General features: G+C 38.5%; 1 protein-coding gene across 3 annotated transcripts in view; it reads left to right on the forward strand.

The window, feature by feature from the left end:
* Positions 1-16,853, forward strand: part of MEP1A (meprin A subunit alpha) — a 56,780-nt gene that overhangs the window by 28,812 nt on the left and 11,115 nt on the right. For all 3 annotated transcript variants that reach the window (XM_063813095.1, XM_063813094.1, XM_054685879.1), the window contains 4 exons: positions 812-929; positions 7,742-7,917; positions 13,514-13,735; positions 14,602-14,751. In XM_063813095.1, the coding sequence (XP_063669165.1) occupies positions 850-929; positions 7,742-7,917; positions 13,514-13,735; positions 14,602-14,751 (628 nt within the window). In that variant the 5' untranslated portion in view covers positions 812-849. The remainder of the gene's footprint in view (positions 1-811; positions 930-7,741; positions 7,918-13,513; positions 13,736-14,601; positions 14,752-16,853) is intronic.

Consider the following 16,853-nt stretch of genomic DNA (forward strand, 5'->3'; position numbering starts at 1 on the left):
TTCTTTTCTACCCCATCTTTGTCTTACAATGCCAAAGTGCATGCATGCTAGGTGAAAGGAAAGGCATTTGATCTTTGGTCATTGGTCCCCACAGGTTACTAGTCAGTATCTATTTTTCCTGCCCCTTCAAGTCCACTAGGCTTCTGCTGCTTGGGTGCTGAGCTCGGGATACAGAAATCTCTTCTAAGGCTCTGTGCAGTACTAGCTGTCTAGTCTTGCCATCTCCCAGGCATCTGGCTGGGAAGCAGGGTAAGATACCGTATGTGCTTCTTATGCTTTCAGAACCCACAAACCTCTCTAAGCTCTGCTTTCCTCCACCAGAAAGAGAGAATGTCTTTTAGATTGGGGTAAGGAACACTATTCTCACTGCCTCACTCTAAGGTACGTTATCTATGTCAACTAAAGCCAGAGCTACTCACAAGCCACTTCTGTTTTCTGTTCTGCCATGTGACTCTCCTGAGGCAATGCACTCTAAATCTCCGCTTCAGTGGGGGAAAGGCAAAAGGTGAAAGTGTGGAAGTTATTTTATTATTTTATTTAGCCATATACACATGTGTATATTCTTATTTTGTAGACATATTTGCATTGTGCATTTAAGGTATGCACTTAATGTTTATGTCCACAACTAATTTTGCAGATGTCCACAAACAATTTTGCAGTTTTAGTTACCAGGAAATCTATTTATTACCAAAAACGCTATCATGCACCTCTGTGGATTTAATGTGGTAGCATGGTTTTCTCTAAACTATAAGTTATAGATATTATCTAAGGTCCAAATAATGCTCATTGATATTTTTACTGATTTCTGCAGGGCTGAATGCTAAAGGAGCCATTCTGTATGCCTTTGAGATGTTCCGTCTCAAGTCCTGTGTGGATTTCAAGCCCTATGAAGGAGAGAGCTCATATATCATATTTCAACAGTTTGATGGGTTGGTATGAAATTTTACGGAGTGAAAATCATGCATACTTTGGTTCATAAAAAGTATTCTTTCCCCCTGAGTCCCCAAAGTCCAATGTATCATTCTTTTGTCTTCGCATCCTCGTAACTTAGCTCCCACATATGAGTGAGAACATACAATGTTTGTTTTTTCCATTCCTGAGTTACTTCACTTAGAATAATGGTCTCCAACTCCATCCAGGTTGCTGTGAATGTCATTATTTTGTTCCTTTTTATGGCTGAGTAGTAATACATGGTGTGTGTGTGTATATATATATTTTACATATATATTTTTTTCTTTATCACCTTGTTGATTGACGGTCATTTGGGCTGGTTCCATATTTTTTCAATTGCAAATTGTGCTGCTATAAACATCCATGTGCAAGTATCTTTTTCGTATAATGACTTCTTTTCCTCTGGGTAGATACCTAGTAGTGGGATTGCTGGATCAAATGGTAGTTCTACTTTTAGTTCTTTAAGGAATCTCCACACTGTTTTCCATAGTCACTGTACTAGTTTACATTCCCAACCACAGTGTAAAAGTGTTCCCTTTTCACTGCATCCACACCAATATATATAATTTAAAAAAATTTTTAAATTATGGCCATTTCTGCAGGAGTAAGGTTGTATCACATTATAGTTTTGATTTGTGTTTCCCTGATAATTAGTAATGTTGAACATTTTTTCATATGCCTGTTGGCCATTTCTGTATCTTCTTTTGAGAATTGTCTATTCATGTTCTTAGCCCATTTTTTGATGGGATTGTTTGTTTTTTTCTTGCTAATTTGTTTGGGTTATTCGTAGATTCCAGATATTAGTCCTTTGTTGGATGTATACACTGTGAAAATTTTCTCCCACTCTGTGGGTTGTCTGTTAACTCTGCTGATTATTTCTTTTGCCATGCAGAAGCTTTTGAGTTTAATTAAGTCCCACTGATTTATCTTTGTTTTTGTTGCATTTGCTTTTAGCTTCTTGGTCATGAAGTCTTTGCCTAAGCCAATGTCTGGAAGGGTTTTTCTGATTTTACCTTCTAGAACCTTTATGGGTTCAGGTCTTAGATTTAAGTCTTTGATCCATCTTGAGTTGATTTCTGTATAGGGTGAGAGAAGAGGCTCTAGTTTCATTCTTCTACATGTGGCTTGCCAATTATGCCAGCACTGTTTATTGAATAGGATGTCGTTTCCCCACTTTATGTTTTTGTTTGTTTTGTTGAAGATGAGTTGGCTGTAAGTATTTGAGTTTATTTCTGGGTTCTCTATTCTGATGACTATGTGCCTAGGCGATGATCTTTTTGAGATGCATTTCCCAGGTGTTCTTTGAGATTCTTATATTTGGATGTCTAGATCTCTAGCAAGGCTGGGGAAGTTTTCCTCAATTATTCCCTCAAATACGTTTTCCAAATATTTGGATTTCTCCTTCTTCTGGTATGCCAATTATTCTTATGTTTGGATGTTTAACATAGTCCCAAAGTTCTTCGAAGCTTTGTTCATTTAAAAAAAATTTTTTTTGTTTTTGATGGATGGGGTTAATTCAAAAGCCTTGTCTTTGAGCACTAAGGTTCTTTCTTCTGCTTGTTCAATTCTATTGCTGAGACTTTTCAGTGCATTTTGCATTTCTCTAAGTATGTCTTTGATTTCCAGAAGTTGTGATTGTTTTTTATTTGTGCTATCTATTTCACTGAAGAATTTTCCTTTCATATTCTCATCATGTTTTTGATTTCTTTAAGTTGGACTTTACCTTTCTCTGGTGCCTCCTTGATTGGCTTAATAACTGACCTTCAAAATTCTTTTTCTGGCAATTCAGAGATTTTGTCTTCATTTGGCTCCATTGCTGGTGAACTGACATGATCTTTTGGCAGTGTTAAAGAACCTCGTTTTGACATATCACAAGAATTGTTTTTCTGGTTCCTTCTCATTTGGGTAGACTGTGTCAGAGGGAAGATCTGGAATTCAAGGGCTGTTTTCAGATTTTTTTGTCCCACAGGGTGCTCTCTTGATGTGGTGTTCTCCCCCTTCCCCTAGGAATGGGGCTTCTTGAGAGCTGAACTGTAGTGATTGTTTTTGCTCTTCTGGATCTAGCCACCCAGCATAGCTACTGGGCTCTGGGCTGGTACTGAGGAGTACAAAGAGTCTGGTGATGTGATTTGTCTTCAGGTCTTGCAGCTGTGGACACCAGCACCTGCTCCAGTGGAGGTAGCATGGGAATGAAGTGGACTCTGTGAAGGTCCTTGGTTGTGTTTTTGTTTAGTGTGCTGGTTTTGTGTTGGCAATCCTCCAGCCAGGAGCAAGAGTGCATCAGCTACCGTCCTATAGGGAGGATGCAAACCTGCCCTAGGGACACCTGGTTAAGTATTCACGTTTCTCAGCTGGTGGGCAAGGCCATAGAGCTCCCAAGAGATTCTGACCTTTGTCTTTGGCTACCAGGGCAGGTAGAGAAAGATCACCAGGTTGGAGCAGGGATAGGCATGTCTGAGCTCAGCCTCTCCTTGGGCAGGGTTTGCTGTGGCTGTTGTGGGGAATGGCGGTGTGGTTTCCAGTCCAGTGGAGTTATATTCCAGGAGGGATTATGGCTGCCTCTGCTGAGTCATACAGGTTGCCAAGGAAGTGGGGAAAAGCCTGCAGCCACAGGCCTCACCCTGCTCCCATGCAGCCCGCAGTCCTAAAGGCTGGGCTTATTCCCACCTTGCCCCTTCAACAGCACTGAGTCCATTTCCAGGCGGCTGGTGACCAGGGTTGAGAACTTGTCCCGGACCACGAGCCTCCTTGTTGAGAAAGCAAGCAGACTCACAGGTTTTCAGCATCTCAGGCAACCTGCAGTTGTGATCCAGTTCCTTCAAAGGGTCTAGGATTGTCTTGGCTTTCCTGGTATGTTCCTGCAGTAGTTCTCGGAGCAAAAATTCATGATGTGAGTCTCCCTACACTGCTCTGTCCAGGCAGCTGCAAGCTAATCCTGCCTCTCATCTCCCATCTTAATCCTGAGTCCTGACCATGGGGTTTTGATAATGATGGATGGATAGTATGATGAAAATGGTAGTTAGCACATGATTTAGCCTCTTAGGAAAAAAAATGCAAAAAATAGCAGTTAAATAAAAGAAAAATACTGACAACTACTTAGATACAAATTAAATACCTAACTTACCTGAGTAGTTACTTTTGGAGCTTATTTATTTATTTATTTATTACTTTTTTGAGACAGAGTCTCTCTCTGTCAGCCAGGCTGGAGTACAGTGGCATGATCTCGGCTCACTGGAACCTCCATCTCCCGGGCTCAAGCAATTCTCCTGCCTCAGCCTCTTGAGTAGCTGGGATCACAGGCGTGTGCCACCATGCTCGGCTAATTTTTGTGTTTTTAGTAGAGATGGGGTTTCACCATGTTGGCCAGGCTGGTCTTGAACTCCTGACCTCAGGTAATCGGCCCACCTCAACCTCCGAAAGTGCTGGGATTACAGGCGTGAGCCACCATTACAGGCATGAGCCACTGCGCCTGGCCTCATTCTTCTATTTTTAAAAAAATTGCACACCTACTACATTCCAGGAAGTGTGCTAGACTGTAGGTGCAACAAAATATGCAATACGGTCTTAGCCCTCAGCAGGCTTACAGTTACCAGGTGGGGGTGGTGGAGAAATGAGTATATTGTCTTAATACATGACAATGAGTGTCCTGGGTTGCAGCAGGGCAGGAGTGGGGCCACTGAGAAAGCGTGGGATGAAGCATCAGGGAGAGTTGAGATGAGTGTTAGAGAGAAGAAGGGAGGACAAACCAGGGGCAGGAAGAGGGAGAGAGGGAAAGGGTGAGGAGGAGAAGGAGGAAGAAGAAGGGGAGGAGAGGATCAAAGGGAAGAAGAGGGAGAGGGAGAGGGTGAGGAGAGAGCAAACATGAACCTGAACCTGGTTACTTGGAGAACCCCCTAAGTTCAGTGTGCCTGGAGCTTTTCATGTCAGGAGCTTTTCATGGACCCAGTGCTGTTGAAGGGGCACGGTGGGAATAAGCCCAGCCTTTAGGACTGCAGGCTGCATGGGAACAGGTTGAGGCCTGTGACTGTAGGCTTTTCCCCACTTCCTTGGCAACCTGTATGACTCAGCAGGGGCAGCCATAATCCCATAATGAGCAAGAGCCAGGAAGGTGAGCAGGAGCCTGGTGATGGAGAGCCATGTGTGAGGGAACATATTGTTTGGTGCAAGGTTCATTCTATGCTCAGTTTTCCATTGTAGAAAGATGACTTGATCAACAGTGGATAAAGAATTGAAATAGAGCAAGACTGGTGGCAAGAGATCAATTAACAGATGCTCCAGTTTTCTAGGGGAAAAATGGAAGGTACCTACACCAAGGAAGAGGCAGGTGATATAAAGAAGAGGGAATGGATTTCAGAAATCTGTGAAAAAGCAGATTTATCAGAACCTAACCTTATCAAATTGGTTAGTGGGAGGAGGGGTTAGGAAAGGAGAGGAGTCAAAAGTTTCTGAGATTTCAGATTTGGATGACTGGCAAGTAGTAACTTCATTTGCTGAGGCTGGGAATATTGCTGAAAGAATAACTTTGGGGATGAGGTAGGAGAGTAAACTCATCTTACTGCATGTGTTTTATTTCTTGAGGTTTTTGCAGGTCATATAAATGGAGATAACCAATAGTAGTTGGATAGTTTATTTTTCTGTAAAGGGGAAACATTTAAAGTATATCTCAGGCCTTGCAAAGACCACACATTTTAGGGCCTCTCTGCTTTTGACTACTGCATTTTGTCCCTTGGCAATCTCCGACCTTCAAGGAAGTGCTAAAACACTTAATTTTTCATTGAAAACATCAGAGAAACAATTAACTTTATTAACAAATTTATTTCCATTCTTCAGCTACCACTTTTGCATCATTCTTTTTTCACAAAGAAACTCCTTAAAAATAAAACAAAATCCACATAATTACTTTCCAAAATTCTCACTTTCACAGTGAAGTTCTCCCAACTTCTTTTTTGTTTTCAAGTGAGTCCCAACTACTTGATTAAGGGGTAGGTCAGCTTTGAGAGACATTCTTTGTAAAAGCACTGAATCTGGGAAACCTAATCACCTATGGCCAGGAGATGTCTCTGTTACAGATAATTTAAGAGAGGGAAAAAGAGAGGAAGATATTTTGGGAAGGGACTGGCCCAAAGTGCCCCTAAGCCCTTCAGGGCACTGGTCTCCTGAAGTTGGAGGCTAACTGGGACTCTTTCAGAAAGACAAGGTCAAAAGTTCTCAGTGAGGTGGAATGTATGGTATTTTTGCAACTTATGTCTTTCTGTTGGGGGAGGAATTTAAAAAGAAAGATAAATAATAAATGCTTTCTCTGAGTTGTGAATATTTTGCAGAGTAAACTCTGATTTGGTAATAAAATGCCACTATCAGAGAGGCAAGTTGATCATGGTTACATTTGCATAACACTGTAAATTTACTAAAAGTCATTGAATTGTATACTTAAAATTAAAGAATTTTATAGTATATAAATTATACCTTAATAAAGTTATTAGAAAATAAATAACTAAGATTCATCTTTGAGTTAAAATCAAATCTGTTAGCCTTTGAAGGTATACTGTGTCAGTAGTCTTGGGAAGAACAGTGGCAGGTAAGACACTGTGACTGTCACCATGAAACTTGCAATCCATTGGTTGCATTTATGACTATCAGGAAATCTTTCTTTTCTGCTCAGCATTGGTTAAAATATAGATCTTCATTTGACAATTTAAAGTAAATAGGAGAAAATTTGTGGGAAGCTTTGGGTTTTCTAATAGAGGTGAAAAATTGAGTTTATGAGAAGAGAAAAAATAATTGGGGGGAGGATGAAAGAGGAAGACATTCTACCGCAAGGAATTCAGGGAATCTGACAGAGGTTCCCGAGCCCACTGATTTCAGAGGGAAGCTACAGGTCCTCCTTGCCTGATACCCTTCAGAAATGTTAGGCAGCCTTCTCTGTGCTGTCATAACACTATAGATCTGCTATTTCCAAAGACATGGATTTTATTAATTTGCTTTTTAATGAGGATCTTTTTATGGTCATAAAATATATGCTTGTTCATTATAGGAAATTTGAAAATTTATTAAAGTATAAAAGGGCTAGGTGCGATGGCTCACACCTGTAATCCTAGCATTTTGGGAGGTCAAGGAGGGCAAATCGTTTGAGCCCAGGAGTTTGAGACCAGGCTGGGCAACATGGCAAAACCCTGTCTCTACAAAAAAATAAAAACATTATCTGGGTGTGGTGGCACATGCCTGTGGTTCCAAGTCCCAGCCTCTCAGGAGGCTGAGGTGGGAAGATCACCTGAGTAGAGGAGGCTGAGGCTGCTGTGAGCTGTGATTGTGGCACTGCACAGCAACCTGAGTGATAAAGTGAGACCCCCTATCTCAAAAAAAAAAAAAAAGAAAAAGAAAAGAAAAAAAATTAAATCAACCACAGCTTTCCCTCAGACGACAATTTTTTAGATAAAGGCAACAGTGTTATTCTTTGGAGTGCCCTGTGGGTTTGTGGAGGTGAGAAGGAATGCCAATGTTTATTGCTTTCTACCTTGACGAGTTGTTACAATAGGATTGATTTGCTTCTGAGTATGTGCCACTTTTATAATGTATTATATCTTCACTTTTAAAGCCTGCACAGTATTCCCTCTAGGGAATGCTTCTTCTTTAAGCAGTCCCCATCTTTGGACCATTAGCATATGAGAATGCTGTTGGTAATTTCTTTTTAAAATGAAGCCTAATTTCCTCCTAATTTGTGTTTTGGAGTACTGTGAATGACAGCCACTTAAAAATTCTCTAGAAGAAATTTTTCCTCTTCTCCTCTTTAAAGGTGCTGGTCTGAGGTTGGTGACCAACATGTGGGACAGAACCTTTCCATTGGCCAAGGATGTGCCTATAAGGCCATCATAGAACACGAGATCCTGCATGCTTTGGGATTTTACCACGAGCAGTCAAGGACGGACCGGGATGATTATGTGAACATCTGGTGGGACCAAATTCTTTCAGGTGTGATTGGGTGGAGATTGCTATCACATTTATCACTGGCTGAGACCAATCCTGAGATGACCAAGCCAAATCTGTGTGGACAGGAGCTTCAGCCTCTCTAGTGGGAAGAAAGACTCTGAAGAGGTTATGATTTGTTGGCCCTTTATGTGGGCTGTGCTGATCTGACCGGAATTCATCGCAGATAAGGGCCTCAAGGAATGGTGTTAACTCACTGTGGGGGTCAACTGAAAGTTAACCAGAAGCTTTGCTTTATATCAGTGTTTTCATTAAAACTCTATCTAAAACTCTACTTTCCTGTCTTAATGAGGAAAGTGAATCCAGATTTTAAAGTCATTTCTCTGGATGTGAAATCTCCTGTGCCTCTAGAAGGCTGTTTGAGGTTTAGTTGATTACTCCATGACTATAGGGCATACTCAAGAAGTATTTTTTCCAGTTGCTTTACCAAATCAATAAAAAATGTTTAAAAACAAAAACAAAAATAAATGCTTTTATCTGAAATAACATCCCAATTATGTTAATTCTAGCTAGTTATCTGGGTTCTGATTAATCAAAGGTTAATGTTTTTTTCTTCCTTGTTTCTAAGCACCTTGCTTCTTCTGCCCCCACCTCATACAATGCAAAAGACAACAGTTTTGTCTTACGTATTATTCAGTTATATTATTCTAACTATTTCATTGTTCTTTAGGTTGTTTTGTTTTGTTTTGAGACAGAGTTTCGCTCTTGTTGCCCAGGCTGGAGTGCAATGGTGTGATCTCAGCTCACTGCAACCTCTGCCTCCTGAGTTCAAGCGATTCTCCTGCCTCAGGGAGGCAGATGGGATTATAGGTGTGTGTCACCATGCCTGGCTAATTCTGTATTTTTTAAGTAGAGATGGGATTTCATCATGTTGGTTAGGCTGGTCTCGAACTCCTGACCTCAGGTGATCGGCCTGCCTTGGCCTCCCAAAGTGCTGGGATTACAGGCATGAGCCACCACCGTGTCCGGCCCTTACTTTCCTTAATTGTTTGAGACAATGAAGTAGAGTGCTTTTGAGTACACTAAAACATCTATTGAGCAGCTTCCTGATGTGGTAGAAAAAAAAAAAGTCAATGCTATGTTTCTGAAGATACCTAGTTTTTAAGAAGGAATTAGTGAAGAGAATGCAAAAACATTGTTTTTGGCAGTAAGAGATTAATGAAACTTTAATATATTTAAAACGCCTTAACTGTTTCCGGCATGGCTTTTATAAAACAAATAATAGCCTTGTGTAGGTATCTGTTTTATTTAGATCCCAATTTTATATGCGGATTCATATATTGCAGTGCATCTATAATAATTTTATTTTTGGGGGCTTGGAAGAACTGACCAAGCTTTATAATTAAATATGAATCCTCAAAAGTTTTCTGCCAGGACTGTAATAGTTCATTTTGGAGTAAGATGGTCAATGATTTTCACATGAGATGAGGGTAGAGAGGGCTAATCAAAATCACCTGTGAGGTTTCTCATCCTGTGCCTTCCCAGTCTCTTATATTCTGGTAATTCTATGAATGTGGATTGGTGTAGTAAGGAAGAAAACTGTAACTTATAATAGTCTAATAGGTCACCAGCTTTGAGCCTAACCATATACTCCGACCATCTTACCACCACCCACTGAACCAGAGGCCAGATAGCACTCTTCTTTGCCTCCCAGTCCAATCCAGAAAAGTTTTGGAGCATATTCACCCAGAGATGAAATAATAACTCAGACTTCATGTACCTATCTCTCAGTAGTAATTGTGTTATAACTGTGTGTGTGTGTAGAAGGAAGAAGGAAATGGAGTAATAGGTCAAAGGACTGAATCTCTGATTGCACTACTCAGGGGACTATTAGACTTTGTCTATATTTGCCTGTAAGCCTCAATTTCTTACCTTCCTGTACATATACTGGGCTTTGATGAAAATGTTGTAAGGAAGCAGAAAACATTTCTATTTCCAAGTCTTATAGAAGACAATACTTAGTGCTTTTAAAATGGTTTTAGGCCAAATGAGGTTCCCTTTATCGGAGTGAGGGACATTTGCCAGGGTCAAGTGCAGACTTGCTCAGCTCTGGTTTGAGCACGGGTTGCTCAACACATATTTGCTCATCTCCTATCTGTGTTTTCATCAGGTACAATTCCGTATATCTAAATTGCCTGCAACCACGGGAGAACTGTTCTCAAAAGAGACATCAAATCCAATAAGATTATCAACATAGGCAGTATTTTTTATCAGGGTAATTTATGAGTTTTATTGATTTAACTTTGGTCAATAACAAGCTTTCTGTTTAACTTAAGAAGACACTGTACTGGCAATGTAGTTCTCTCCCAATGTCCATCTCCATTTCTTGAATCAGAATTGTGTTTTTGAAATTTCTTTCCTTATGCTAGGGAAAAAACTCAACTTTTGAGGTCTAGCAGGGGTTGACAAACTATAGTCCATGGGCCATATCTACTTGCTTTTGTAAATAAAGCTTTATGGAAACACAATCATAACCATTTGTTTAAGTATTGTATATGGCTGTTTTCATGCTACAATGGCAGAGTTGAGTAGTTACAACAGAGAACATATTTTCTATCTACTCTAGAACAGGTTTGCTGACTGACCCCTGGTTTACAGGATCGCATGCCCTGGATTACAGCCCCTTTTCAGCTCTCAGCTGTGAGTCCCTATCCTATTCACTGTTGGGGGCACTACCAACCTAGCACAGCTCTCAGTAGATACTAGGCCCAACAAAAACATGTTGAATACATTTTCAAATATTATTCAAAATAGTTGTTTGTTAAGTATTCTCATAAGAATCCATGAGTAATACAGATTAAAATAATCTATTCTAACCTGATAGGATTTTTGTTTTTGTTTTGAGACAGAGCCTTGCTCTGTCTTCCAGGCTGGAGTGCAACAGTGCAATCTCAGCTCACTACAACCTCCACCTCCTGGGTTCAAGCGATTCTCATGCCTCAGCCTCCTGAATAGCTGGGATGACCGGCGTCCACCACCATGCCCAGCTAATTTTTGTATTTTTTAGGAGAGATGGGGTTTCACCATGTGGACCAGGCTGGTCTCGAACTCCTGGCCTCAAGTGATTCACCTGCCTCAGCCTCCCAAAGTGCTGGGATTACAGGTGTGAGCCACCGTGCCCAGCCTCTAATCAGATGGTTTTATGGAAAATTAAGTAAAGCACATCCAGTGAGTTGAAAGTGCTTTGCTTCAGGTGCCACTGAGAGTTACCAAGAGATTGTAGACTCTTATGCTCTTTACAATTCCATTACCTCAAATGACATCCTAGGACCAAGTACTCTAGAGGGATTAACTTTCTCCTTCCCCGTTAGAGCCATTGTTTCTTTTAGACTTGTCCCACCTTCAAAAATGCTTTGATCCCTCTCAAGTAATCCCCAATATAATCCCCATGATTTGGGAGAATGAAACATCAGTATTCAGATTTTACAGTTAAAGCAAGATATTGCTCAAACGTGGTCTTGCTCCTTAGCTTTTCCAAAAGCATTCAGAGACTCCCTCAGGCACCTGCTGGAGCATCGCCTGGCCACACCACACTTCTGCAGTCCTGCATATAGCTCTGTATGAGGCAGTTACATTTTCTTCTAATTGTTCAAAGTAACTGGATGAGGCCAGGCACGGTGGCTCATGCCTATAATCCCAGCACTTTGAGAGGCCGATGCAGGCAGATCACCTGAGGTCAGGGGTTTGAGACCAGCCTGGCCAATGTGGTGAAACCTCATCTCTACTAAAAATTAAAAAATTAGCCAGGTGTGGTGCCACGTGCCTGTAATCCCAGCTACTCAGGAGGCTGAGGCAGGAGAATTGTTTGAACCCAGGAGGCGGAGGTTGCAGTGAGCTGAGATCTTGCCATTGCACACCAGCCTGGGCAACAGAGCAAAAACTCCGTCTCAAAACTAAACAAGTAAACAAACAAAAAGTGACTGGACAAGGAGCTAGAGAAGGAGAAGAATATGAGGATGGGAAGTTATGACTGGAAGAGTTAGCCGCATTTGCATTCAGTTTTCCTATCACTCCACAAGAAGAAAATCAAAAAAATCTGCAAACCTTTCCATTAATGCAGCCCAAACAGTAAATTCCCGATGGTTATTAGTCAATTCAAAGACCCTCTGATCAGTTATTTTGTTCAGCTTTTTACATTGCAGCACATCTTATCTCACTTTCACTAATCTCAGAAAAATATTTACCTTTCCTCTTTTGATAGGAAAATAAGTTTTCTTCTTCCTATTTTATTTTTGTTCTCCATGAGTCTATTTCTGAAACAGAAGGATGTGAGCCTTGAGTGGCAGGATCCCCTGTCTTGCTTTCAGCTGCTTACCTTTCCCTCTGCCCCTCAGATTTCCTTCTCCTAACCCATGAAGAGTAGGCCAGGTACAGCTCCGGGCAGACTCAGTGGATGAGGTACTTGGCTGTTAGAACGATGTGTCTTGAACATAATCGATTGTGAACATTTTCCTGAATTCAAAAATTATTTTTCCTGTCATTTGGAATACCTTCTTCAGCTTTGCTATTTTACCTTCTCTTTCTGAAAGTCTTACACACACGTACACACACACCCAGATACACACATATTTATATATATTTATAATGTATCTTTGGTGTAAACATGTACATGTATTTAGTCATTTCTAATATTTATTTAAATTTACAATATGTATTTTATAGTTAGTACAATATTATATGTTATTTGATATTAATATATTAACTAATATTAATAATGATTCATAGTAATTTTACATTATATTGCTTATAAAATATAATTTATATTTAAATAAATCTATTTAAATAAATCTATTTAAATATATATAAATTATATATTTAAATACATCTATTTAATATATAATATATATTAAATAATATATAATTTAATATATATTATATATAAATTATATATTAAATAAATGTATTTAAATATATAATTTATATATATTTAAATAGATGTATTTAAATATATAATTTATATATATTTAAATAGATGTATTTAAATATATATAAATTATATATTTAAATAGATGTATTTAAATATATATAAATTATGTATTTAAATAGATGTATTTAAATATATATAAATTATGTATTTAAATAGATGTATTTAAATATATATAAATTATGTATTTAAATAGATGTATTTAAATATATATAAATTATGTATTTAAATAGATGTATTTAAATATATATAAATTATGTATTTAAATAGATGTATTTAAATATATATAAATTATATATTTAAATAGATGTATTTAAATATATATAAATTATGTATTTAATTAGATGTATTTAAATATATATAAATTATATATTTAATTAGATGTATTTAAATATATATAAATTATATATTTAAATACATCTAATTAAATATATATAAATTATATATTTAAATACATCTATTTAAATATATATAAATTATATATTTAAATACATCTATTGAAATATATATAAATTATATATTTAAATACATCTATTTAATATATATATTTAAATAGAACTATTTCCCTTTTTTGGAGGGTCTCTGGGTATCTAGTCAAAGAGTAGCATGGGGAAAAGAACATGACTGAGAAGGACCTGTGGATTCTCTCCCTAACAGGTTACCAGCACAACTTTGACACCTATGATGATAGCTTAATCACAGACCTCAATACACCCTATGATTATGAGTCTTTGATGCACTACCAGCCTTTCTCATTTAACAAGAATGCAAGTGTTCCCACCATCACAGCCAAGATCCCTGAGTTTAACTCCATTATCGGACAGCGCCTGGATTTCAGTGCCATTGATTTAGAGAGGCTGAACCGAATGTACAATTGCAGTGAGTATCTCAGTTTCTGAGAACTTGGTAAACTAGCCTCAGCAGAGATTCCCTCAGCCTTAGAGATTTCCTTTACATTTTCCTTTACTCTTCTTTAATGTACTAGCTAAAAGAATAAGAACAAACTGCATAACTTTTGTTGGTCTACCTCTAGACCCATTTGTTTAAGTATTGTCTATGGCTGTTTTTGCGCTACAATGGCAGAGTTGAGTAGTTAAAAACAAAAAACAAACAAACAAAACTATAACACCAACCTTACAGGATGGTTATAAAAACCAATTATGTAGTTATGTTTTATAAAGTCAAAGTACTGGACAAATGTAAGGAGATGTTATTGTCTAGCTTCTTTTGCTTCTTTTGGAGGATGCATTATTATGTAAAGGTCAAAATAGGTGACGGACTTGAAAGCATTTTGTATCCTGTAAAATTCTTTACCTATGTTAGTTATTCCTAGAGTAATCTAATCCTCTGGGGCAGGGTGTTTTCTAAAGATGATCCCCCTAGCCTTTAGAGATAAAATGTTTGATTCTGTTCAATAAGTATGTACAAAAGACCTACTAAGTACAAAGCCAAATATTATAGGTATCTTGTTCTTGATCTAAAGGAGTTTATGGTTGGTATTTACATGGCAGAGAATGATTATAGATTTTTTTTTATCTTGACTCTGTGAGGTAGGTAGGGCTGTGTCTATATATTAGCAAGTACTAAGATCTGATGACAGTAAGATTTGCATTTGAGAAAAAGTCAAGATAACAAGCTTGTGATCCTGTCATATCTGAACAATGAGGTTTTAGTGGCTTAAGACATTAGCTATTTGGAATGACTATCTTTCATTTTTAACCAGATGATAAAAATATAATTTGCAGCCACAACTCACACTCTTTTGGACCACTGTACTTTTGAGAAGGCAAACATCTGTGGAATGATTCAGGGCACCAGAGATGACACTGACTGGGTCCATCAGGACAGTGCTCAGGCTGGAGAAGTGGATCACACCTTGTTGGGACAATGCACAGGTCAGTGAAAGTGGAAAGCAAACACATTGATGTGGTTCACCAGGTTCAATTAGGTTATGCCAGCCACTATGTTTTGCCTCAGTCAGAATGTTAGTTATCAAACTTGAAAATCTGAACAAGGACAAAAAACATTTCTTATATCTTCATTATTAACTCAGTAAAAAGCATCCAATCTCTGGGCACACAAAAGAAAGATGCATTTAAGCAAAACTGATATTAGTATATGATTGATAAGATAAAACCTCATAAATAAAGGCAATGTCTCTAGAACCACACCCTCCTACAGAAATATAATGTGAGTCACATATGTAATGTAGAATTTTCTAATGTCCACATGAATCTGGCTCTGTGGCACAATGGATAACACATGGGACTTTTAATATCTACATGAAAAAGTAAAAGAAAACCGTGAAATTAATTTTAATAATGTATTTTTAACTCAATATATCCAAATAGTAGCATTTCAACATGTAATCAAAATAAAAGTTATTATGAGATGCTTCACATTTTTCAGGCTAAGTATTTTAAACTTGACACATATTTTACTCCTACAGTACATCTCAGTTTGCACTGGCCACAATTCAAGCACTCAATAGCCACATAGGTTTGGTAGCCACTGTATTGGATAGCATAGCTTCAGATACTTCCTATATATGGTGTAGTGAAAAAGACAGACCTGGTTTGAAATATAGCTTCACCACTTACTAATTGTGACCACAGGAAGTTGTTGTCACGTGTGTGCTTTTTCTAAAAGTCTTGGCTTTTGCAAGCCTCTGTAAACATCAAGATATTGATGTCTACTTCACAGTGACAATGGAAGAAGATAATGCATACAAAGTCCCCACCTGCAGACCAGCAGCTTCACTCCCCATTTTTCCATCTTCCCTTTCTCTCCAGAGGTTCCATTTATTTTGTTTTTCTATTTTAGCCTTCTAGTATTCTGTGCCTGCCATTGAAATCATCTTAACCCTATTTGGAAACAGGTGAGGTTACAGATTATTATAGCTTTTCAAAGACTAGACTATTGCGAAGTCACTTAGTCCATAACTGTCTGAGAGTTGGTGAGATTCCCTTCCCAGAAGGAACACAGCCTGTCACCCAGATACCAGGCCACCACAGGGAATGTCAGAGGTGATAAGCCACTGACACTTTTCCTCCATCTTTGGAAGAGGGTAATAGCTTCTGTCACAGATCAGATTATCAAACATATCATCCCAAGTGTCCAAAGGTTGATCCAAGCCTGAAGTGCTCTCTAAATTTCTGTTGTAGCCTCTAATCCAACCTATTCTGTGGGCTTGCTGTTAGGCTAATGTACAATTGCCAGCTAAACACAAAGGTGATCTTTATTGTGAGAGGAATCTGCTGAAAAAATGTTCTAGTAAGAGAAAAGGACCACAGCCCAGAAGAAAGATCTGGAAAAGCTGTATCAGGTTAACTTGAGCAGCTATTATGCTTCTTTCACAAGAGGTATTTAATGGAACATGTCCCTCTGCTAGAGAGCTCTTGCATAGTTACAGGTGGTTGCGTAGACACAAAGAGCTTGAAGGATCCATTGGGAGGATCCCTCCCATTCAAAACCCACGGAAATAAACACCTAGGGAGAGCTGGGGATAATTCAGGCCTCCTGAGTTCTGGGCTTGAATTATTTGACTCTCAATTCATGCTTCATAATACACCTGGGCAAGAATTCCTGAGTAAGAATTACCTAGAAACCTTTATAGCCTTGTGCGCTGTTTTTTTTTTTTCTAACCCAGGCATTCAATATATAATTATAATTCAGAGGTCTCAGGCAAGTTCAAATATTGAGAAGAAGATACAAGGGAATATAATTTGCCCTGATTTAATATTAAAGTCATTTGATATTTTAAGCTTGGTGGGAAGCTTATATTTAAACCATCATTGCTTGCTGCTGATATGAAAGGCACGTGCCTCAGTGTGAGGCAGGATGAAGCTGGGAGCATCACGGAGCAACGCTGGAGTATCCAGCACTATACTGTACACTCACTTTATTTTTATCTTGTGAAATGTTTTGATGGAAGCATTTTGATATGGAGTTGAGTGTTGGAACACAGTATAAAGAACCTCTTCATATGCAAGAATTT

The sequence above is a fragment of the Pan troglodytes genome, chromosome 5, assembly GCF_028858775.2.
Source record: "Pan troglodytes isolate AG18354 chromosome 5, NHGRI_mPanTro3-v2.0_pri, whole genome shotgun sequence".
NCBI classification, from domain to species: Eukaryota; Metazoa; Chordata; class Mammalia; order Primates; family Hominidae; genus Pan; species Pan troglodytes.